General features: G+C 37.6%; 1 protein-coding gene across 2 annotated transcripts in view; it reads right to left on the bottom strand.

Annotated features, from left to right (window-relative positions):
* The window catches only part of ISY1 (ISY1 splicing factor homolog), a 33,243-nt gene extending 13,765 nt beyond the window's left edge, over positions 1–19,478 (bottom strand). Inside the window, exons 1-7 of one of the 2 annotated variants that reach the window (XM_036229802.1) lie at positions 19,197–19,478; positions 17,171–17,193; positions 16,541–16,592; positions 15,734–15,799; positions 15,510–15,552; positions 5,655–5,767; positions 2,794–2,911 (exon numbers count right to left, since the gene is read on the bottom strand). In XM_036229802.1, the coding sequence (XP_036085695.1) occupies positions 2,794–2,911; positions 5,655–5,767; positions 15,510–15,552; positions 15,734–15,799; positions 16,541–16,592; positions 17,171–17,193; positions 19,197–19,199 (418 nt within the window). In that variant the 5' untranslated portion in view covers positions 19,200–19,478. The remainder of the gene's footprint in view (positions 1–2,793; positions 2,912–5,654; positions 5,768–15,509; positions 15,553–15,733; positions 15,800–16,540; positions 16,593–17,170; positions 17,194–19,196) is intronic. The other variant, XM_036229800.1, reaches the window with a different exon arrangement.
* Between the last annotated feature and the right edge of the window lie 5,266 nt (positions 19,479–24,744).

Genomic DNA, 24,744 nt, shown 5'->3' with positions numbered 1-24,744 from the left:
TGACTTTAAGTTAAAGCCAATGCTCATTTACCATTCTAAAAATCCTAGGGCCCTTAGAGATAATGCTAATTCTACTCTGTCTGTGCTATATAAATGAAACAATAAAGCTTGGATGACATCACATCTGTTTACAACATGGTTTTCTAAATATTTTAAGCTCACTGTTGAGAACTACTGCAGAAAAAAAGGATTCTTTTCAAAATATTACTGCTTATTGACAATGCACCTGGTCACCCAAGATCTCTGATGGAGATGTACAATGAGATTAATGTTGTGTTCATGCCTGCTAACACAACATCCATTCCGCAGCTCATGGATCAAGGATTAATTTCAACTTTGAAGTCTTATTATTTAAGAAACACATTTCATAAAGCTATGGCTACCAGAGACAGTGATTCCTCTGATGGATCTGGGCAAAGTAAACTGAAAGCCTTCTTGAAAAGGTGTTACCATTCTAGATGCCATTAAGAACATTCATGACTCATGGAAAGAGGCTAAAATAGCAACATTGACAGGAGTTTGGAAGAAGTCGATTCTAACCCTCATGGATGACTTTGAAGGGTTTAAGATTTCAATGGATGAAATAACTGCAAATGTGGCAAAAATAGGAAAAGAACTAAAATTACAAGTGTAACCTGAGTATGTGACTAAATGGCTGCAATTTCATAATAAAATTTGAATAGATGAGGAGTTGCTTCTCATGGATCAGCGAAAAAAGTGGTTTCTTGAGATGGAATCTACTCCTGGTGAAGATCCTGTGAAGACTGTTGAACTGACAACAAAGGATTTAGAATATTACATAAACTCAGTTGATAAAGCAGCGGCAGGGTTTAAGAGGACTGACTCAGATTTTGAAAAAGGTTCTATTGTGGGTAAAATGTCACCAAACGGCATAGCATGCTACAGAGAAATAGTTCGTAAGGAAGAGTGAATCAATGCTCATCGTTGTCTTATTTTAAGAAACTGCCATAGCCACCCCAGTCTTCGGCAACCACCACCCTGATCAGTCATCAGCCAGCAAGACTTTCCACCAGCAAAAATATAATGACTTACTGAAGGGTCTGATAATCATTAGCATTTTTTAGCAATATTTTTAAATTAAGGTATGTACATTGTTTTTTAACATAATGCTATTATTGCACTTAAAAGACTACAGTATAATGTAAGCATAACTTTTATATGCACTGGGAAACAAAAAATGCATGACCTACTTTATTGAGATATTCGCTTATTGCAGTGATCTGGAACTAAACCTTCAATATTTCCAAAGTATACGTTTACACAAAAACTCCATCCATTAGTGGTTTCCAACTGTGTTTTGGAAAGCCAAGGTTTTGCTGAAGTTCTCCAGGGCCAAAGAAGAAAAGGGCAAGAGAGGTGAGGATGCCTGGCCTGGACTGACACAAAACAGCTTTAGTTTTCTCTATTTTTATTTCTCTTTTTTCTACTGTGGTTTGGCCCAAGGTTTTATTTATCCTTCAGTTAGTATTATTTCAAATAATAAGTGAAACATAAACCCTATTCAATGAACTTTAGAGCCTGCCCAAACAATTTTGGGAAACTTCAAATAGGGGAACTCCTCATTCAGAATGAGAAACTGGCATGTGCACAGGATGTGGAATTTGGCACCAGTCAATTCTGGGTACTTTCCAGCCCCTACTGTGTGTCCTGGGCTCATGACTTCAACTCCTAGTGCTAAGATTTTTCATTTAAGATTTGGAAACAATAATTCCGACACTATAGGACTTTGTGCAGCTAAGAAATCATACAGGAAAAGCACCTAGCACATACCATGTCTACTGTTATGATTATCAAAAATTCAAGGCTAGCTTTTTTGGCTCTCTAAGCAGCAGCATGGCAGTTGGCAAGAACAAGCACCTTACAAAAGGAAGCAAAAAGGAAGCCAAGAAGAAAGTGGTTGATCTATTTTCTAAGAAAGACTGGTACGATGTGAAAGCACCAGCTATGTTCAATTTATGAAATATTGGAAAAACACTAGTGTTCTTGTGAGTACTCAAGGAACCCAAATTACATTTGATGGTATCCAGGGTCAGGTTTTTGAAGTGAGCCTAGCTTATCTGCAAAATGATGAAGTTGCACTTAGAAAATTCAAGCTAATTAGTGAAGATGTTCAAGGCATAAACTACCTGATTAATTAAATTCCATGGCATTGATCTTAACCCATGACAAAATATATTCCATGTTCAAAAAATGTCAGACTATGATTGAAGTTCAGAAGTTCATGTTGATGTCAAGACTACTGATGCTTATTTGCTTCACCTATTCCATGTTGGTTTTACTAAAACATGCAGCAATCCCATTCAGAAGACCTCTTATGCTCAGCATCAACAAGTCTGCCAAATCTCAAAGATGATGTAAATCATGACCCAAATGACTTAAAAGAAGTGGTCAATAATCTGACTCCAGGTAGCACTGAGGGAAAAAAAAAAGAAAAAAAAACTATAAAAAAGGCTTGCCAATCTATCTACCCACTTCATAATGTCTTTGTTAGAAAAGTAAAAATGCTCAAGAAGCCCAAGTAGAACTGGAAAAAACTCATGGAGCTTCATGGTTAAGGCAGTAGTTCTGGAAAAGTTCCTTGAGATGAGATAGGTGCTAAAGTTGAACAAGTTGATGGATGTGAGCCCTCAGTCCAAGAATCTGTTTAAAATTCAGTCCTTTAATGGTGACAAATAAATGCCTATTAGGTATTTAAACACACACACACACACACACACACACACACACACACACACACACACGGCTAAAACCACCCAAATATTAATTACTTACGTTCTTTTTCAAATAGCTCTCTAACACCAGGCAAATCTTTGGCTGCTCCAAAGTATTTGTAACCTCGATTTCCTGGGACTTCTTTCCCTTCATGATCTAGCATTTTAGGGCCAACTTTCTTATTGGGAAGGAAAAAGAGAAAATGAATCTGATCCTTAAACCCACTATTTCTATGTTTACAAATATATTTTAAGATAATAATGCTTAACATGAAAAATATATATGTACACAGAAAAATATTTAGGTACTCTTTTATTCCTTAAAATTGACCTAAATTCCTAAAAGTAGGAAGATGATTTAAGTAAATACATAGCATATTTTTGGATAGAATAAAAATGATGGTTCCTATAAAACTCTTATATTAATTTTGAAATGCTTATGATATGATGTTAAGTGACAGAAGCTTATTTAAAAAATTGTAAACCACCTACATGATAAGCAATAGAAAATGAAATATTCAGAAGATGGAATTCTGTCCATTAAAAATAATGATGTCAACAACTATATGTAGTGTATAGGTCCCATACTAGAGGGAAAACGGATCAGCCAAGTAGTTAGATAAAGTTATTGTACCAGAGTTAAATGTCCTAAACTTGATAGCTCTACCATGGTTATATAAGAGGACATTCTTATTCTTAGTAACTATACGCAGAAGTATTAAGGGGCAAAGAAGCATCATGTATTTAAGCTTCAAATGGTTCAGAAAAATAAATCTCAAGGTACAAATAATAAAGCAATGCAGTAAAATGTTAAAACTAGAAAATCTTTATAAAGGATTTGAGTTTGCTATATATTTTTGCAACTTTCTGTAAGCTCAAAGATGCTTTTAAAAATGATTATATAAATGATTACTTGACCTGAAAATATGCTCCATATATACTATTATGTGAACAAAGCATATAGTTAGAATATGAACCAACTTCTATAAACATAAGCATATATATGCACAGAAAAAATTCTAGGAAATGTTAACGGCAGCTATTTCTTGGTGATAAGAAAATATTTAATATATTTTATAACACAAAGGATACTATATAAAAGTTTTTATATTTTACAATTTTTATATTCTTTTTTGCATAAAAGTATATATCATTCATATAATCAAAATTATCATTTTGAAAAGAAATATAAAATCTAGAACCAAAAATGTACATATAGGAACATGATCTCAATTACAGCATTCACAAAAAATAAAAGGAAATATTCAAATAGTTGCACCTAGGTAATGGGACTATAACTGAATGTTGTTCTGCTTCTTTATACTTTTCTGAGTTTGATAATGTATTACATTTCTTTTTTTTGATTGTGGTAAAATTCACATATCATAAAATTCACCATCTTAACCATTTTTATGTGCACAGCTCAGTGGTTTTAAATACATTCACAATGTCATGTATCCACAACCATCATCCATCACCATAACCCTTTGCCTTATAAAATTGAAACTCTAAATGTATTACTTTTATACATATAAAATAAAAATAAATTTCTTTTTTATAGGTATATAGGGTGAATTTATAGGGTTAATACCAGGAAGTTTCTTGATACTCTTGTTCTTTTTTTAAAATACTTTTTTAATTTTTCAATTATAGTTAGCATACAACATTATATTAGTTTCAGGTGCAGAAAATAAAATTTTACACATTAAAAAACTCATTAATGTTAACTTAGGGTGGTGGAACTTAAGAATACCTTACATATTAATTTTGTAATGCTTCTGAGGTCACTTTTCTAGGAGGGTTAATAAATTTCTGCATTACTTTAATGTAGTTTGACAGAAAACAAAATCACCGTCACAGAACTGCTGAATGAGAAAGTTTCTAGTACAGTGCCTAGAACAAAGCAAGTTCTCAAGAAATGTGAGTGTCTTTCCTTCTCAAATGGGAAAAATAAATGCTTCATTTTTATTCCAGATATTAAAGTGAGAATTATGGTTGTGCTAGACCTTCACGAAGGTGAAAAGACCATTGTGTAAAAAAACTACATGCATGTCATATATATATATATGCATATCTATGAAAACATACATATATTTTTTCACCTTCTGTAAAGTTCTAACACAACCATACTATATATATATATATATAACACATTACAGTTCACTTATTAGATACTAGTAGTTCAAATGACCTGAAGCAGATCTCTTCACAAATGGGTAGGCAAATGAAAGCCATGGGTCAGTATTTTTCAAAACTGAGACCCAGTAGTGTGCCATGAAATCAATTAAGTGGGTCACAATCATCAATTTCTTAAAAATTAAAATAGATCAGAATAGAAAATACTAAAGTCCATCAACACATACTAAGTACTTTTTTAGCATATTTCTGTGTTTACCAGGTTATGATATGAAGAGTGTGTGTGTGTGTGTGTGTGTGTGTGTTTTACATTGGGTCATGGTCCTAAAAGCTTAAAAGCCACTGTTCAAGAGTGTTGCATTACTAAGAGTCCAAAGAAAGGAAAGAATGGAATGTTTCAAGGTCCCCCTCAGGTAAAAATCCAATAAATGTTGCCCTGATTCCCAAGGAGTTCAGAGAAGGATGTGAGAGGGCCATGGTCATTTAAAACAAGAGGCCCAGAGACACTAAGTGGCTTATTCAGGAACATCTGGCAGGTAAATACATGTGCCCTGTCTGATCTGAGATTAGTATGGAGGAGTCTTTAAGCTTCATCCGACCCATCCTTTTCATAGGTTTCCTGTCCACAAGCAACAGGCACTTTTCAAGCCTTCTTTCATTTCTTTAGTGCCTACTCTCTGGTAGGCATGGGCTAGGAGCTACAGGCTCCTTGACAGGACCTACCAAGCCTGCCCAAAAGCTCCCCTAACTCTTTCCCAAGGGCCACCGGCACTGCTGCTTACTTACTCCATAATCAGGACCACCCAGCTCCTTTATCCGGACCTCCCAGTGTCCTTTCTCTCTTAGCAGCTTGTTAATTTCATCATTCAGGTCACGAATTCGAAATTCACCTAAACCAGCTAGAAAACAAAAACATTTATATAGTTCTTCAAAATGCCACTCAATTAATATCAACACCTACCAAGGGCATACAACATAAAAAGTCATTTAAATTTATAAGGAAAACCAACTACGGTTAAATAAACAAAAGGGCAAGGTTTACATACACAGTTCCCACCAGCATAGGAAAAAAAATCCTTGAGAAAAACTTCATCCTTATTAGCAACCAAAGAAATATAAACCAAAGCAATCCTGCAGCTCATTTACACAACAATGAAAATAGCAGAATCTTAGAGGTGGGGGAACCTAGCATTCAATTCCAGCAAAGATGCAGCAAGGCTGGCAGCCTTCTGTACTGATTTAGTCCTTTCAAGAAAGCACTGTATTGTTAAATGGGAACATCATTTGGCAAAGACTATAGCCTGAGAATTAGGCCTAAGGGACTAACTTCAAAAGATGTGCACAACGGAGTTTGTTGAGGTGTTGTCTATGATGGCCAAGAGCAGGGAGCAGCTGGGGCATCTCACCAAAGAAAAGAGAAAATGGTTAATGAACCCTGGTATGCTGAAATGAAACACCGCATGGCTGATGCAAGGAAGTATCCCTCTCTTTCTCCATTGAATTGCTCTCTACCTTTGTCAAAAGTCAATTGATCACATATGTGTGACTCTACTTATGGACTTCTTATTCTGTTACATTGGTCTATGTCTCTATCATTCACAAATATCACATTATCTTGAATACTGTAGCTTTATATTAAACCTTGAAATCAGGTGGTATGAATACTCCAAGTTTGTTCTTTTCTCAAAATTGTTTTGGCTGCTCTAATTCTCTTGTCTTTCCATTAAATTTTAGAAACATATTGTTAATATATACCAAAAAAAATCCTGTTGGGATTGATTGTGATAGTATCTAAAACGAAAAAAGAATTGATACCTTTCCTATACCAAGTCTTCACATCAATAGATACTGTACATCTCTTCATTTATTTGGCCTTATTTGATTTCCTGCATCAGTGTTTCATAGTTTTTGGCATACAGATCACATATATATTTTGTTAGATGTATATGAAAATATTTTTTGTATATCGATGCTTTTGTAGATAGCACTTTAAAAAATGTTCCAGTTCCAAATGTTCATTGCTAGCATATAAAAATAGAATTGATTTTTGTATATTGACCTTCTACTGTGATCTTGCTAAACTCCACTATTCATTTTAAAAATCTTTCTATAGATTCTTTGGGATTTTCTACATATAAAATTATGTGACTTGAGAATAGAGCATTTTTTTCTTCTTTTCCAATCTCTGTATCTTTTATTTCTTTCTCTTGCTTTATAATGAACTCTAGGAATTCCAGTATGATACTGAATAGAAGCAGTGAGCTATCTCTACCTTCTTCCTCATCTTAGGAAGAAAGCACTCAATCTTTCACCATTAGGTATGATGCTGACTACAGGGTTTTTTTGTAGAAGTGCTTTATCGAGGTAAATGTTCCCCTTTATTCCTAGTTAGCTAAAAGTTTTTATCATGAACAAATGTTAAATTTTGTCAAATACCTTTTCTGCATCTACTGAGACAATCACATGGTTTTTCTTTAGAATGGTGATTCAGTGAATTATATTAATTGTTGAATACTGAATCAGCCATGCAGTCCCAAAATAAATCCCACTTGGTTGTGGTGTAATGTCCTCTTTCTATATTGCTGGATTTGATTTGCTAATGCTGTGTTAGGATTTTTATGTCTATATTTATAAAAAATATTGGTTTTAGTTTTTTCTTTGCTTGTAATGCCTATTTCTGATTTTGGTATCAAGGTAACATGTACTAAAATTTACGAAATAAATTAGGAATGTTGCCTCTTCATTTTTCTGGAAGAAACTATATAGAATTGGTATTCCTTAAATGTTTGGAAGAAATGACAAGTCAGGTCATCTGGCATGGAGTTTCCTTCATTGGAAAGCTTTTAACTAAGAATTCAAATTCTTTAATAGGTATAGTCTACTCGAGTTATTTATATCTTCTTGAACAGTGTTTCTAAACAAGGCACTACTGACTTTTTGGGCTGGATAATTCTTTGCAAGATGCTTAGCAGCATCTCTGACCTCTACTAGATGCCAGTAGCACTCCTCCAGTTGTAAATAAAATTTCTCCAACACTGACAAATTTCAAAATTTCAAAATGCTGCCAAATGTCCCGTGGGGGCCAAAACTGCCCATGGTTAATAACCACTTCTCTAAAGTGAGATTTGAGAGACTGTGTCTTTCAAGGAGTGATCCATTTCATCTATTTGGTAAAATATAGGCATAAAGTTATAATATTCCCTTATTACCCTTTTATAGAATCTATAGTAATGCTCCCAGTTTCATTATTGATGTTTATAATTTGTGTCTTTTTTTTCTTAGTCAGTCTGACTAGAATTTTATCAATTTTATTGATCTTTTTTAGGAAGCAGCCTTTGATTTATTTTCTCTATTCATCTTCCGTTTTCAATTTCATTGATTTCTGTTATCTTTATCATTTCCTTCTTTCTGCTTACTTTCAATTTAATATGCTCTTCTTTTTTAGTTACCTAGGGTAGAAGCTTAGTTCACTGGTTTAAGACCTTTCTTATTTTCTACTATATTAATGCTAAAAATTTTCACCTAAGCCTTGATTTAGCTGCATTCCATTATTTTTCTTGTCCCCTAAAGTCTGAAATTATGTTCTCATTCTTATGCAAGTAAAAATGACTTGGGAGAGACTTCTGGTCAAGACAGCAGAGTAGGTAAACTCTGTGCTTGCCTCCTCCAATGACCACATCAAAATTACATGTAAGCTACAGAACCACCATCATAATAACCACCTGAAGACCACCTGAATATAAGTCTTATAAATAGGGATATAAAGAAGAAACCATGTCGAGACTGGTAGGGGTGGAGATGCAGAATGGGCAGGTCCCACACAAATGGTGTGGCAATTAAAAATCGGGATGGGTATCTCAGCTACTGAGGTTCCTCCATGAGTATCAAGGGGTCTCAGCCTCAATCAGGGCTCCCCAACCCAGGGCTCCAGTGCCAGGAAGAGGCATCCCTATGACACCTCGCTGTGAAAATCCAGTGGGGATTACATCCAAGTGAGACAGAGAGCTGCTGGAGACCTTGGTGATGAAGGTCTCCAAGGGCCCAAGCACAAGCTTACTTTCCTCTGGGTCCAGCATGGAAGTAGCAGCTCGAAAAACACCAGGGGCATACAGGGAGGAACTATATTGACTAGGGCAAGGACTGAAAGAGTAGGGTTCATGACATCCTTCTCTAAGGATGAAAGTGCTGGCAGGTGCCACTGTGCTTTTGTTGAACCCTACACCCACACAGCCAACCAGGCACAGGCAGCCACCAAATATAAACTCTCCATTAGCCTGGCTAAAAGTATTTCCCCCACTAGATAATTACCTGACACCCTACCACACCCACTCATGCTCCTCGCAAAAACTTTTCCAGCAGCAACTCCAAATTATTCAACCTACCTCACCTCATGCCATCAACTTTTGTAAAATTTCTCAAAGGTAAACAAACCCTCCAAAGCAGCCACTGACCTCAGAGTACACTCTACCTCTTGCTAAGTAAATTTAAGCCAGGCACAAGCAGCGAATGATCTCAACATACATAGTAAACGCCCATCAGAAACCCCACGATTAGTATAAGAAGCTGCCAGTCATGCTGGAAAGTAGTCACGATAAGGCAGACATGGTAGTACAAGGGGAAGCTGATAGCAACTCACATCATGATACCCAAGGAGGATCTGAATTCTAACACTAACGGCAGCCAGCCTCAGTTCACAACCTCTACCAAGTGCAACCAAGCCTAGCACAAACAGCAAACAATCAAACCACTTGAAAATCCTAAGAGGAGTCCCCAAACAACAGAAAAAGAAGCGGTGGCTGAATATGACCCACACTGGAGCTCCTCCAAAGAAGCTCCAGAACCAACACACCTGATAGCCAGGTTAAGATCACACCACAGCATCACCCAAAAACAGCTCCACACACCACACGCCGGAAGGGTGCACTCAGATGGCACCACAGCCCTGCTAAAGTGACTCGAGTGCCATGGGGCCAGACCCCGTATAACATCTCACCTGCGACAGTCACGGGCACGCTCACAGTCAGTAAGCCTGACAGTGAGTCCCACCTACTGACGTGCCAACAGCAACTGAGGCTAAATGACAAAAAAAAGAAAGGCGCACACGAGGGAAAACCACAAAACACCCAGGTCAGCTGAACAGGGAGACTGCGCCACCGGGTCCCACAGGACACCTACTAAGGCCACTCTACTAAGACTGGGAGATGTAGCAGACCTACCTAATACACAGAAACAAACACAGGGAGTCACACAAAATGAGGAGACAAAGAAACATGTCCCAAGTGAAAGAACAAGATAAAACTCCAGAAAAAGAACTAAACGAAATGGAGACAAGCAATCTACCACGTACAGAGCTCAACGATTATAGGGGAAGAATAGATGAATTCAGGGACAACTTCAACAAAGAAACAGCAAACATAAAAATGAGAAAGAAAACAAAAAAGAACCAGTCAGAAATGAAGACTACATTAGATGGGATCAACAGCATATTAGATGAAGCAGAGGATCAAATCAGCAATCTGGAAGCCAAGGTCATGGAAAACACCCAATCGGACAGCAAAAAAGAAAAGAAAAGAAAATTAAGACAGTTTAAGGGACCTCTGGGACAACATCAAACATTCCCATCGTAGGGGCAGCAGAAAGAGAAGGGAGCGAGCAAGGGATTAAAACCCTATCTAAAGAAATAATGACTGAAAACTGCCCTAACTTGGCAAAGAAATAGACATACAAGTCCAGTAAGCTACGAGAGTCCCAAACAAGATGGACCCAAAGGGGCCCATACCAAGACACATCAAGACACATCATAATTAAAATGCCAAAAGTTAAATACAAAGAATCTTAAAAGCAGCAAGAGAAAAAGCCAGAAGAAATTAATACAAGCTATTCAAAGTGATGAAAAGCAAGGACGAAAACCAATACTCTGCGCAGCAAGGCTATCATTTGTTCTTTGTTCTATCAAAGAACAAAGAGTTTCCAGACAAGAAAAAGCCAAAGAACTTCATTACCACCAAACCAGTATTACTATTACAAGAAATGTTAAAGGGTCTTCTTCAAGAAGAAAGGGGGGGGGGGGGGCGGGGGACGGAGAGAACATAAATATGAATAACAAAATGATAATAACTAGATACCTCTCAATAATCATTTTAAACATAAATGGATTAAACACTTCAGTCAAAAAACAAAGAGTGGCTGATTGGATAAGAAAACAAGACCCACACAAGAGACACGCTTCAGATCAAAAGACACACAGACTAAAAGTAAAGGGATGAAAAAAGATATTTCCTGCAAGTGGAAACCAAAAAAAGCTGGGATAGCAATACTTATATCAGACAAAATAGACTTTAACAAGGGCTGTAACAAGAGACAAAGACGGGCATTTCATAATAAGGGGTCAATCCAACAAGAGGACATAACTCTTGTACACAACTACGCACCTAACGTAGGAGCACCTAAATATATAAAGCAAATACTGACAGACATAAAGGGAGATATCGAGAGTAGTACAGTAACACAGTAATAGCAGGGGACTTTAGCACTCCATCGACACCAATGGATAAATCATCCAGACAGAAAATCAACGAGAAAACAATGGCCTTAGATGACACATTTGACCACACGGACTTAACTGATATTTATAGGACATGTCATTCCAAAGCAGCAGAATGTATACGTTCTTTTCAAGCGTACATGGAACAAATTCCAGGATAGACCACGTGTTAGGCCACAGAATGAATCTCAATACATTGGACAAGACTGAAACCATATCAAGCATCTTCTCCAATCACAACGGTATGAAACTAGAAATCAATTACAAGAAGAAAACTGAAAAGCACACAAACACGTGGAGGCTAAATGACATGCTACTAAACAGTGAATAGATTAACAAGACCAAGGAAGAAATCAAAAGATATCGAGACAGATGCAAATGAAAACACAACTATCGAAATCTATGGGACCCAGCAAAGCAGTTCAGAGAAATTCATAGCAATACACCCCTACCTCAAGAAACAAGAAGAAGCTCAAGCAATCTAACGTTGCACCTAAAGAAACTAGAAAAAGAAGAACACGCAAAGCCCGAAGTGAGTAGAAGGAAGGAAATAATGAAGATCAGAGCAGAAATAAACAAAATAGAGTCTAAAAAAATAGAACCAAGAGTTGGTTCTGTGAAAAGATAAAAGTTGATAAACCTTTAACCAGATGCATCAAGGAAAACGGAGGGCCCAAATATATAAAATCAGAAATGGAAGAGAAGTGACAACCAAAAGCACAGAAATACAAAGGATTACTTAAAAAAAAAAAAAAAAAAAAAACCCACTAAGAACAATTATATGCCAACAAATTGGACAACCTGGAAGAAATAGATAAAGTCCTAGAAACATACAACTTTCCAAGACTGAATCAGGAGGAAAGAAAAAATCTGAACAGATAGCTACCAACAAAATTGAATCAGTAATCAAAAAACTCCCAATGAACAACAGTCCTGGACCGGATGACTTTACAGGTGAATTTTACCAAACATTCAAAGAAGAATTAATGCCGCTCCTTCTCAAACTATTATAAAAAATTAAAGAGGAGGGAACCCAAACTCATTTTACGAGGCCAGCATGATACCGAAACCAGACAGAGACACTACAAAAAAAAAGAAAAAGAAATTATAGGCCAATAGCCATGATGAACATAGACACAAAAATCCTCAACAAAACATTGGCAAACCAAGTTCAGCAGTACATTAAAAAGATCATACACTATAATCAGGTGAGATTTATTCCCAGGATCCTGGCTTGGTTCAATATCTGAAAAATCAATCAATGTGATACAACACATCAACAAAATGAAGGATAAAAATCACACGATCATATCAATAGGTGCAGAAAAGCACTAGCCAAAATCCAACATCCATTTACGATAAAAACTCTCACAACGTGGGGACAGAGGAAGTGTACCTCAGTGTAATAAAGGCTGTATATGACAAACCCATACCCAACATTGAAAAGCTGAAAGCTTTTTTGTTAAGATCAGGAACAAGACACCGATGTCCACTTTCACCACTTTTATTCAACATAGTACTGGAAGTCCAAGCCACAACAATCGGACCAAAAAAAAAAAAAAAGAAAGAAAGAAAGAAAGAAAGAAAAGGCATCCAAATCGGAAAGGAAGAAGTAAAACTGTCATTATTTATAGATGACATACTATAGAGAGAGAACCCTAAAGAGCCCACCAAAAAACTATTGGAACTGATAAACGAATTTGGTAGAGTAGCAGGATATAAAATTAATATTCAGAAATTCAGAAACTGGTTGCATTTTTGTACACTAATAACAAATTATCAGAAAGAGAAATTAGGAAAACAATCTCATTTACAACTGCATCAAAAAGAATAAAATACCTAGGAATAAATTTAACCAAGGAGATTAAAAGTGTCTTACTCGGAAAACTGTAAGACACTGAAGAAAGAAACTAAAAAAGATACAAATAAATGGAAGCATATACCGTGCTCATGGATAGGAAGAATTACCATCGTTAAAATGTCCACGCTACCCAAGGTAATCTACAGATTCAATACAATCCCTATCAAAATACCAATGGCATTTTTCACAGAACTAGCACAAATAACCCTAAAATTTGTATGGAGCCACAAAAGACCCCGAATACACAAAACGATCCTGAGGAAAAAGAACAAAGTTGGAGGTATCATTGCTACCTGATATCAAACTATATCACGAGGCTACAGTAATCAAAACTGGCATAAAAACAGACACATAGATCAATGGAACAGAACGGAGAGCTCAGAAATAAATCCAGCCTTTATGATCAAGTAATCTGTGACAGAGGCAGTAAGACTTACAGTGGGGTAAAGACAGTCTCTTCAATAAAAGATGATGGGAAAACGGGACAGATACATGTGGAAAAATGAGACTAGACCACTTTCTTTTACCATTTGCAAGAATAAACTCAAAATGGATTAAAGGCTTAAATCCATATAAGAGCCAAACCCATAAAACTAGAAGAAAACACAGGCAGTCAACTCTACGATAATACTCGTAGCAATATTTTTTTTGGATATGTCTCCTCGGATGAAGGAAACAAAAGAAAAACAAATGGGACCACAGCAAACTAAAAAGTTTCTGTACAGCAATGGAAACCGTCGACAAAACAGAAAGACACCTGCTGAATGCGAGGAGTTATTTGCAAATGATACGTCCAATCAAGGCTAATACCCAAAATATATAAGAAACTGATACACTTTAACTCCCCAAAAACAAACAATCCAATTAAAAAATGGGCAGAGGACCTGAACAGACATTTCTCCAAAAAGGACATACAGATGGCCAACAGACATATGAACAGATAGATACTCAGCATTACCAATCATCAGGGAGATGCAAATTAAAACTACAAGATATCACCTCACACCCATCAGGCTGGCTATCATCAATAAATCAACAAACAAGAATTGGCAAGGATGTGGAGGAAAGGGAACCCTCGTGTAAACTGGTACGGCAGCTATGGAAAACAACATGGAGGTTCCTCAAAAAATTAAAAGTAGAACTAGCATATGACCCGGCAATTTCACTTTTGGGTATTTATCCAAAGAAATCCAAAACACCAGTTCAGAAAGACAGATGCATCCCTGTGTTCACTGCAGCATTATTTACGATAGCCAAGATATGGAAGAAACCTAAATGCCCATCGACAGATGAATGGATGAAGAAGAGGCATTACTTGGACAGGAGAATGAAATATTACCATTTGCTACGGCTTGGATGGACCTACAGGGTATTATGCTAAATGAAATAAGTCAGACAGAGAAAGACAAATACCGAATGATTTCACTTATATGTGGAATCTAAAAAACAAAATAAACAAACAAACAAAACAAACAAATTCATAGATACAAAGAACAAATTCACGGTTGCCAGATGGGAGGGCACTTGGGATGATGGGTGAAAAAGGGGACAGTATTGGCAGTTACAAAAATAGTCACAGGGATGTAAAGTATAGCATAGGGAATATAGTCAATGATACTGTAATAACTATGCATGGTGTCAGATGGGTACTAGACTTATTGGGCTGATCACTTCGTAAGTTACATAAATGTCTAATCACTATGTTGTACACCCAAAAGTAATATAATATTGTATGTCAACTATAAGTGAAAAATAAAATATGTATATATTTTTAAAAAATAAAAATAAATCATGTATCCCCTCCTAAAAAATTTCTCTTCTCGTTTTCGTTTCCTCTCTGACAAAGGGGTTGTTTGAAAGTATGCTGTTTAACTTCAAAATATTTAGGAATTTTCCAGATATTTCTATTACTGATTTCTATGTTAATCTATTATAATCAGAGAGCATACTTTGTATGATTTCAATTATTTTATAACCCAGAATACATTTTATTTTGGTGAATGTTCCCTATACTCTTTAAAAAAAAGAAATTGTCCTGTTTTACATTACGTGGAGTGTTATCAGGTAGAGTGCTCAATAAATGTCAGCTAGGTCAAATTGGTGATAGTATTGTTTACTTTTTCTATATCTTTACTGATTTTCTGCTTTTTTTTTATTGATTATGGAGAAAGGAGTGTTGAAGTCTCAAGTTTTGTGAATTGAAAATTAAGCACTTTAATTAGATTGAGTACCTTACCATTCTGAATTTGAGCCACTTTTTTAGAGATCTCTCCAATGATCTGTGAAAAAAATAAAAGATAATTAATTCTTATGCCTTTTGAATATCTCTAAAAGTACAGAAGAAATATAATTCAAAATTAGTAATTAAAAATATTTAGAATTCTGATTTAAGAGTCATTTGGATAATAAGTAATTAGAGACTTGTTTCTTCTACTAAGATGAGATTCATCTAGAATGTACCTGTCGTCTCCACTTCTCAGCTTTAGGCAGCTCAGTACATTCCGAGGCAAGGAAGGGTCTTCGTTCCTAAGGAAAAGCAAAATGTACATGTTGCCCCTATGCTGTATAAAATTACAAGCTTCATGTAACATTCAACTGATTCAGACCTGAAGTCTAAAATGTTTAATGGTCTAAATACATCTGAAGTTTCAGTTCCAGATCATCTTCATCAAGGCTTAAACCTCACTCTACCATCTCTCTCTCCTTATGAAACAACTACATAGGCAAAAACATTCATTGCTTTGTATCTAGTACAGTGAACCGCTGTAAATAATCTAAAAGTCAAATAATAGAGAGATGGCCAAGTAAACTAGGTTATATCCATTTCATGGCATATTAACTTAAGAAATGATGGTTACCATAGTTTGGAATAAATTTATGTGTGTGTGCATATCTAATTTTTAAAAAACAAAAATATTCAAAGAATGGTACATTTTATCTCTAACCTTTCTCAGTCTCCATTAAGATCATTTACTGGTTTCAGCTCCTCATAGCACTTCCACCTCCTATTATTCAATATTAGACAGAGCTGGGAAAATATGGGAATCCAATTATCATATTACATAAGAGATGGAAGAACAAGCAGCCAGATTATCACACTGCCCAGCTATAGAAAGATACGCCTGGAATTCAAGTGTATAGATTCAAAAGTGTGTCAGCAAGTATAGTCAAGAAATAGGAAGATTTGAAATTTGAAGTCTTTCAGAAGGGAGATTTACCACATTTGTTCTTGATATTTTACAATTCAGGAGGAAGATTTACACCAACCTTCACTTTTCCCTCTTCCAATTGAGCTTGACGAAATCTTGCTAAGGCCGTCCTACCAGAAATAAAGAAGACTCTGTTAGATTCTGCTCACAGATTTCCTATCACCCAAGTTCCTTGATGGGTAAATCTACTACCGATTATATTTAATGTCATTCGTGTGTGTGTGTGTGTGTGTGTGTGTGTGTGTGAGATTAAGAAAACAGAGAAGTTATGAGTTTCCATGTTCCAAAGAGTAGGGCTTATAAAACCACCTGTGTTCCTGAACACCCAAGTACCTATTTTACTTACGGTGTGTAAAAGGACTGTGGGAAATTCTACTTATCAGACCACTGTGGTGAGCAACACATCCAGATGTTAAAAGATTAACATCATGGGGTTCTCCAACTGTCACTCTCACAGTCCCTATGCCATCCCCAGGTGAATAAATGTTCACCCATTAAAATTCTGAGAGCTATCGGTAAACACTAATAGAGAAAACAAATGGGAAAATATGGGAATACTATTTTAACACATGTAGAGAAAGGAACATACACCAAAAGGCTCATATACCAAAAGAGCCAACACACAAAGAGCTCCGTGGTGGTAATTAAGTTACATAAAATTTTCAGACAAAATCAAGTTCATACTTACATGGCCTTTTCTGCATTTCGGGCCTAAAAGGAGACAGATGAGAAGAAAAATACCCATATTTAAAATACTTTTTTTTCCCATTTACTTTTTAGAGAAAAGTTTCAGAAGGACACGATCACAAGCAGAATGCTTGAACTAGCATACGAACAAAAAAATAATAATAATAAAGGATATCCAAACCCTGGGATTTTACTTATGGTGTTCCCTCTACCTAAAATCTTTACTCCTTCATTGTCCCCAGCTCCTTGGATCTGGCTCTTATTCATCCTTCAAAATTCAGCTGTGTCATCACCACCACAGGGAGTTCTTCCATAACCCACTTCCTCCCAGCTAGGCTGCTACCTTTTGCCTGGGTTTATACCTACCATGGCACTTTCCACCCAACAGCACAATTATCTGTTCCATGGCAATGGAATTTGAGGAAGACTGAGTTTTACAAAGTGAGTTTTATTTAAGTACTGTAACACTAGTATCAAGTCAATTATCCTTGAAAATACAATGTCAGGCAGGAAACATGTTTTCTGGGTATAAGTAGAAAGTATACCTGCTGAGTCATGGAATTAAATTTTACTCCCAGCTCTTTCATTTACCACCCCTGAGAAGTAATCTCTCTAAGCCTCAGTTTCTGCATTTTTACAACAGGGACCATAACTCTTACCTCATAGAGATATCATGATTTAATGAGATAAATACATGAAGTCATCAGGTATGCAGTTTAGATGCTCAGCAAAAGTGAGCTCAATTGAAACAAAGTTGGCAAATGCTTGGTGGATAAATTAACGCAATATCTACCAAGGAACAGAACAAAGAGGCTCTCCCGGGGGAAGCCATCATCTTGAAAGCTGAAGCTGTGTCCTAGCTATTTCATTAAAGTCTAAAGATCCTAAATACTTAATTTGGTGTTTCTCAATGCTTACTCCATGTATAAAACATCATGCTAGGTGCTAGAAATTCAGGCATGGTTCTTCCCATGGAACTCATATAACTTCTCCCAAAACAATGATCAGTGACAGTGTGATGGAAGCCCACAAATATGAATGTGTGATGGTGACAGCTATATAAAATACCCAGCAATTCCTGTATCCAGTAATATCCAGGCCCAGGATCCGTCTCCTCTTCTAGGGAATGGATAGAGGGGATTACTTATGCTTGCCAGACTTCAGAAACCAAGAACCTCAAGGCTGTGTAGGGCAGTATGAAACGGTAAATTTGGGGCATATCCTCCTACAGAAAGGGTTGCTTCTAGTCCACTGGTTTCTCTCGTTCTTAGGTTCTTGTGCTCATCAATCTACAATGGCTTCCAATACAACCCTATATTGGAATTATTCTATAACCTCACTATGGCGTCCAGTGTATCTTATGGGGGCCTCGCTTAATGAAACTATTATCGTAACCACATGTATAGTACCTGCACGATGTACATTCTCATATTTATCCCTCGTGAGTGCTTCCTGAACAAATGAAGAAGCCAACAAACCACACCAGACCAGAGATCACACCCTCATGCAATAACACTATGACATTCATTTATTCGCTACTGAACACCTGCAACGTGCCAGACACAATATCGGACATTAAGAGGGCAATGCTAAAAAGACCCTACCTTACTTAAATTTATATCTTGTGGGGGAAATCGAGAACAGACATAAATCAAATAATCCAGAAACACAGTCGCGACCGCTGTTTATCTCCGCTGTGAGACTTGGTGACAAACAATCTGGCTCATGGCAGGTACTGTGACTCGAAGCTGGTCCTTGCGCCTCTCTGTTCCTTGGTTTCCCCTACTGATTACGTAAAGCGCTTCATGGAGATTAAAACACTATCAGAAGATAATAACGCGGCCCCCGAAATCCTAGTTTCCTCCTGCAACTTCTGACAGCGAGGCAGGAAGAGAATTCCAAGTTACAGTCTCTGAAGCCTGCAGTGACGCCCGGCTGAGTCCCCTACAAGAGCCCCAGATGGGACTGAGAGCCCTCACAGCCCGCCCACTTACTCCATCCCTCCCTCACCCACCGACGGTACTCACCATGTTGCAAGGCAGGGCGCTGCCCTCAGGCCGCGCGGCCTCTGTCCAGGGAGCTCTCCGGCCTCAGCGGAAGACAACCCTACCGGGAACCAAAAATTTAACTGACCCTCACTACAGATTTTCTTGTCGGAAGGAAAAAAAAAAAAGGGAAGGACCGGAAATTAGGAACCGGAAGTGAAGGTGAGAATTAGCCAGGTAACGAGAAGGAAATGCAGGCGCGCTCCTGTAAGCCGCTTTCCTTGGGCGTGTGGACGTCACACCAAGGCGCGCTAAGAAGGATGGGGGCGTTGACAAAATTGCGCTTGCGTAAGGGGGCTGACACGTCTCTGGCTCCGCCCTGGATCGCTGGTTTCACTCTCGCGATAAAACTGCGAAATTTCTCGCGTTAACTATTGGAAGCGGAAGCGGGCGGCAGACTGCGGTAGTTTGTAAGGCTACGTGGGGTTGTGCTCGCTACTGTAGATACACATCCCACCGGCCCCTTCTTTGATTCTTCTTTTTGGAAGTTACTCATCCTCATCCCTCTGAATGGACTGAATTCTCAAAACCGACTGGGCCACTGGATAGGATCATCACCCCGTGTGCGTGGATTAGGCAGCTTCAAAAATGAAAGCTGCAGTCTCCAGCTAGCGAGCGCAGAAGCGCCTCTCGGCAGATCACAGCAAAAGTCTGCGTTCTCCAGGAGCTGGAACTGGCTGAGCTTCGCAAATTCCTTCACAATTCCTTGTCATATTTATTGGGGCCTGTGCTTTTTCTGAGATTTTTCTCCAGGAATCGTGGAGCCTGTCAGAGAGCTGGGCCAATGTTTGAAGTCACCCTCTTTAAAAATAAATGTAAGGTCCAGGGAAGAAAAGGTCACTTACCTGGAAGAGGAGAAGGTTGGAGTGGCGACATAAGTGTCACTGACCATAGATGCGCCCATTGTGTGACGGGTATTGCTGGTATCAGAAGGTCCTTAGACAAGGACCAGGAAGACTGGGAAAAGGGCCACTGATAGCGATGGCCAGCCCCACGGGCTGTCAGAAATGGAGTAAGCTGTGATGCGGGATTTAGGTGACGGCTGGTAACGAATTCAGTTACAGCCTCTTTCCGTTCTCAAGCATGGTGCTTCACCTCTGGTGACTTCTTCTACCAGAGGACATAATCAATGGTGGGCACTCCAGCTGCAGCCCAGAGGCACATGGTTTGGGATCAGACCAGACAGACAAGTACTTGGAGACACCAGGATCTCATGTCTGAACCATGACAGGTTTTCTCAAAAAGTTTTAGGTGAGCGTATGGCCTTACCACTAGACTCCCATCTTCCCGCCTCTCTGGCAACTAGGTGGGGGGTTTTGATTAAATAATGGCCAATGGGAATTGACTAAAAGGAATGTATGCTAGGTAGTGCCATAAAACTATGAACATGTCCTATCCTTGACCCTTACCCTTCTCTGCTGAGAGGTTAGGATGAGAACAGCCACCCTGATGTCAGAAATGGAAGTACTGATGATGCCAGAGTCCCCTCCCAGCTCTGGAACACCTAGCTCTGTAGAGTCAAAAATAAATGTAGCTCTTTTTAAGCTGCTGCATTTGGGGATCTTTTATTGGAGTTGCTTAACCTTTACTTGAACTCCCAAACAAGCAGTCATTCCTCAAATATATGTATATATGTACATATATATGTATGTATGTGTATATATGCATGTATGTGTATATATGTAAATTTGTAGTGTACACACACACACACACACACCCCTTCGTTAAATCCCTGACTCAAATGCAGGTATCATTCGTAACTTGATTCAAGAAGCATTATTACCTATGTTGATTGTCCTTCCGGCATCCATTTCCCCTACCCACTTGCCTGAATTCCATCTGGAAAACTGGTTCTGGGAAAGGGAACTGATTCCCAGCTTTAAAAGTGGTTAAAATAGGAGAGCTAGGTTAAGCCAATCTGTCTCATCTCCCTAAGCATTTCAATTGCTGGGCTTAAGACCCAAGCTGACCCAGTCAGAGCGAGTCTCAGGAGTTGTTTGCAATTGTGGGTGGAATACATCCTGCTGGATGTCAGAAAAGATGTAATACCAGAAGCTGCTGTTGGCTACTTTTGGACTCCAAGGGGAGACAATCCTTAGTATTTGGTGATATCATTGAGTTGCTGAATGACAGGATCAGTGTGAACACAGAAAAGTGGAACACTTAGAACATTATGGATTCATAACCTGGTTGCACTACCTGTTAGCTCTGTGGCCTTAGATGACTTCCTCAACCCTAATTTTTACTCTGCTGTGAAATAAGCATAATAGTATTTACCTTTCTGTTCTAATTTTTCCTCATACAGGAAATTTTTGGCATTAGCCTTACAGAGCTGTTGTTTTAAAGGAGACAGTACACATGAAGTTCTCAATAATTATTTAAAAAACAAGAACCCCATTCTCTGCAATCACATCTATTATGTGGCCTACCTAACTCCCATGTGCAATTAGCTGGGCCAGGCTCAGGGGTTTGCAGGACTTTGTAAAAGCTCTAATAACCTCTAAAACACCAGATTTAAGATTTACAAGACTCACCTTACTGGAATAATATCTTTTTTTTTTTTTTTAATCTACACCCCTGGCATAGGTATGACATGTAAGATTTGATGACTGAATGAATGAAAAAGCAGAGACAACAGGCCTTCATTGCCTTCTCTTTGGGCCAACAGCATTTTTGTAGTATTAAGACTCTCTGTACTCACATCCCAGTATCAATCACACATCTTATCACACTATCTTACCTAATTTATCCAAAATTCTGATCTATCATTAGATCATAGCACTAATCCATAAGATAGCAGTTGTAAACTTCTGGCCATGGGGCTGAATTTGCTTTACAGGGCTGCTTTGACTTACATTATGTCAAAAAAAAGAAAAAAAAAAAAGGGAAATCTCACATAAAAATCTCACAAATCCTAATTTAGGGCAACACAGAACCCACACTATCAACACAAGTGAAAAATCCTAGTGTTAGATCACTCCATGTTATACTCCTGAAACAAATATAATATTGTATGCCAACTATAATCGAAAAATAAAGAAAAATATTAAACGGGTAAAAAAAAGATCAGTCCATGTTATAAGCAGGGTAAAATAATTATTTAACTGTGAGGGAAAAACCTAATATTAAAAAGATGTCTAATCCAACAAGTGGAGGCAGTACTTTTACCTAACAACATTCACATATATGTACTCTAGTATCCATCTGAGGGCCTCAAATACTGTTCACTAAATGAACAAGGATCCATTGGAGGGCAGGTGTGACAGGCAGAAAAATACCCACTGCCTTCCCCACCTCACAGATGTTCATATCCCAATTCCTGAAACCTGTGAATATATGACCTTACATTGCAAAAGGAACTTTGCAGGTCTAATTCAAAATTTTGTGATGGAGAAGTTAATCTTAGATTACCCTATGACCCCAAAGTCACCCCCAGGATCCTTATGAAAAGGATGTCAAGAGTCAAAGTCAGAGATGTGACTATGGAGGCGAAGGATGGAATGATGAAAGCAGCCCCAATTTTTCATTTTAGTCCCATAAGACCCATTTCTAACTTCTGACCTCCAGAACTTTAATTTGTATTGTCTTCAGTCAATAGTTATTTGTTACAGCAGCAATAGGAAATACAGATTTTGATACCTGGGAATGGACTGCTGCTGTAACAAATACCTAAAAATGTACAAGTGGTTTTGGAATTAGGCAATGGGCAGAGGCTGGAAGAACTGTGATGATGACAGGAAAAAACCTAGAATGCTTTGTATAAATTAGCAAAAATGTGATGTTAACAACTCAGCTAGTGAGGACTTGGAAGAGCATGACAGAGAAAATCTAGTCTTAAAATACTATAAACAGACTGTTAACAGAAATATAGACACTAACCCCACTGCTGGTGAGAGCTCAGAAGGAATTGAGAATTGTTTTTTGGAAACCTGAAGAAAACAGAATCTTTATACAGTAGAAACTTAGCTGAACTGTGTACTACAGTTATGTGGAAAGCACAACTTGTATATAATAAACCTGGTTTCTTTCTGATGCTTATAGTAAAATGCAAAAGCAGAGATAAATTTAGGGAAGAGCTGTTAAAAAGGAACCTGGACTTGTTGATTTGTGCAACTGTCAGCCTATCCACACTGCAAGATACTAAAATTAGAGGATTCACTCAAGAGAAGTGTGCTCTGGAGAAAAGAGCAAATGAGTGGTAGAATCTTTTACTAATGCCCCAGAATGATCAAAAGGTCAGAATATTCATCCATACAGATGGTTTTTTGAAGTGAGGTGTGTGATTCATGGATCTCCCTCAACCAACTCAGGAGAAGCCAGGAATAGATAGCGTTATCCAGCAAAGATCTGTAGAAAAGCCTGTTTTAATGGTGTGAATTCCCATGACACACACAGGAGACCCACAAGGTTGAGAATTTTACATCAGCATAATCACTGCCAGCTTAAACTGCAAGCAACAAAAGAAAAAGTCAAAGATGGCTACTGAACTCCCTAAATTCTACATGAGGCAACAGGCTGATAAAACTACTCAACTATAAACAAGTGCTACTCTTCATGAAAAAGGGTGGAGAACTCCTAGGGAGGCAGCTCAAGCCCAGAGGATACTTTCAGGCCTTAAAACCTAATATCGTTTGCCCAGTTGGATATTTAAATTAGTTGAGCTCAATGACTCCATTTTTCCTTCCATTTTCTCTGATTTTGAAGGGCAGTGTCTATTTCTGGTGTCCTATGCATATTCTACCATTGAATTTTGGGGACATATAACTTAAAAACAAGTTATAAAACTACAGATTAGGAACTTTGCCCGTCATATCCAGTTTCTTACCCATATCTAATTTAGGTGGTTTAGACAATAAGATTTGAGACTTTGGAGCTGATAAAATTTGGAGATTTAGATGAGATTTTACTTTGATCTGTTTCACTAAACAGATAATAAGTTGACACTTTCAGAGATGCTGAGGTGAGGTGAATGTATTTTGCATATAAGATGGCTGTGAATCTTTAGGGGCCAGAGGCAAGACTGAAATAGGAAGAATAATACCCTCCCCAAAGACGTACATATCCTGATCCCCCAAATCCATGAATGTTACCTTACGTGGGAAAAGGGCTTTGGTTAAATTACAGCATCGATAGGAAACTAGTACAGTTGTCTTGGTACAAGAAACAAAATCAGAATAGTGATCTTAGAGCATTCTGTTCTTAGCAGACTATAAGGATGTAACAATATGAGCATAAAATAATAAAAATTTGTAAAAGGCTGTGAGTTCATGATATTGCTAAAAGTGTACAAAATAGTTGTAAGGGTATGAAAAGGAGTTCTGTCAGACACTTCTAACTACATAGGTGTGTACATGTTTTACATCTTAAGTCAAAAAATAAATTCATCCAAATAAGCCAAACAATTCAGAAAACATAAATCATACAAAGAACCAAAAATCCTGATCAATACCTACGGCCTAATATTAGTTTAAATTAAAAACAAATTTGGAATCAAGATCTAAATGCCCATGAAAAACTATTTTCAAAATGT

Source organism: Rousettus aegyptiacus, unplaced genomic scaffold (genome assembly GCF_014176215.1).
Source record: "Rousettus aegyptiacus isolate mRouAeg1 unplaced genomic scaffold, mRouAeg1.p scaffold_m13_p_12, whole genome shotgun sequence".
Classification (NCBI taxonomy): domain Eukaryota; kingdom Metazoa; phylum Chordata; class Mammalia; order Chiroptera; family Pteropodidae; genus Rousettus; species Rousettus aegyptiacus.
Note: the sequence above shows the minus strand (reverse complement) of the source record. Positions and strands in the feature narration are given on the sequence as shown.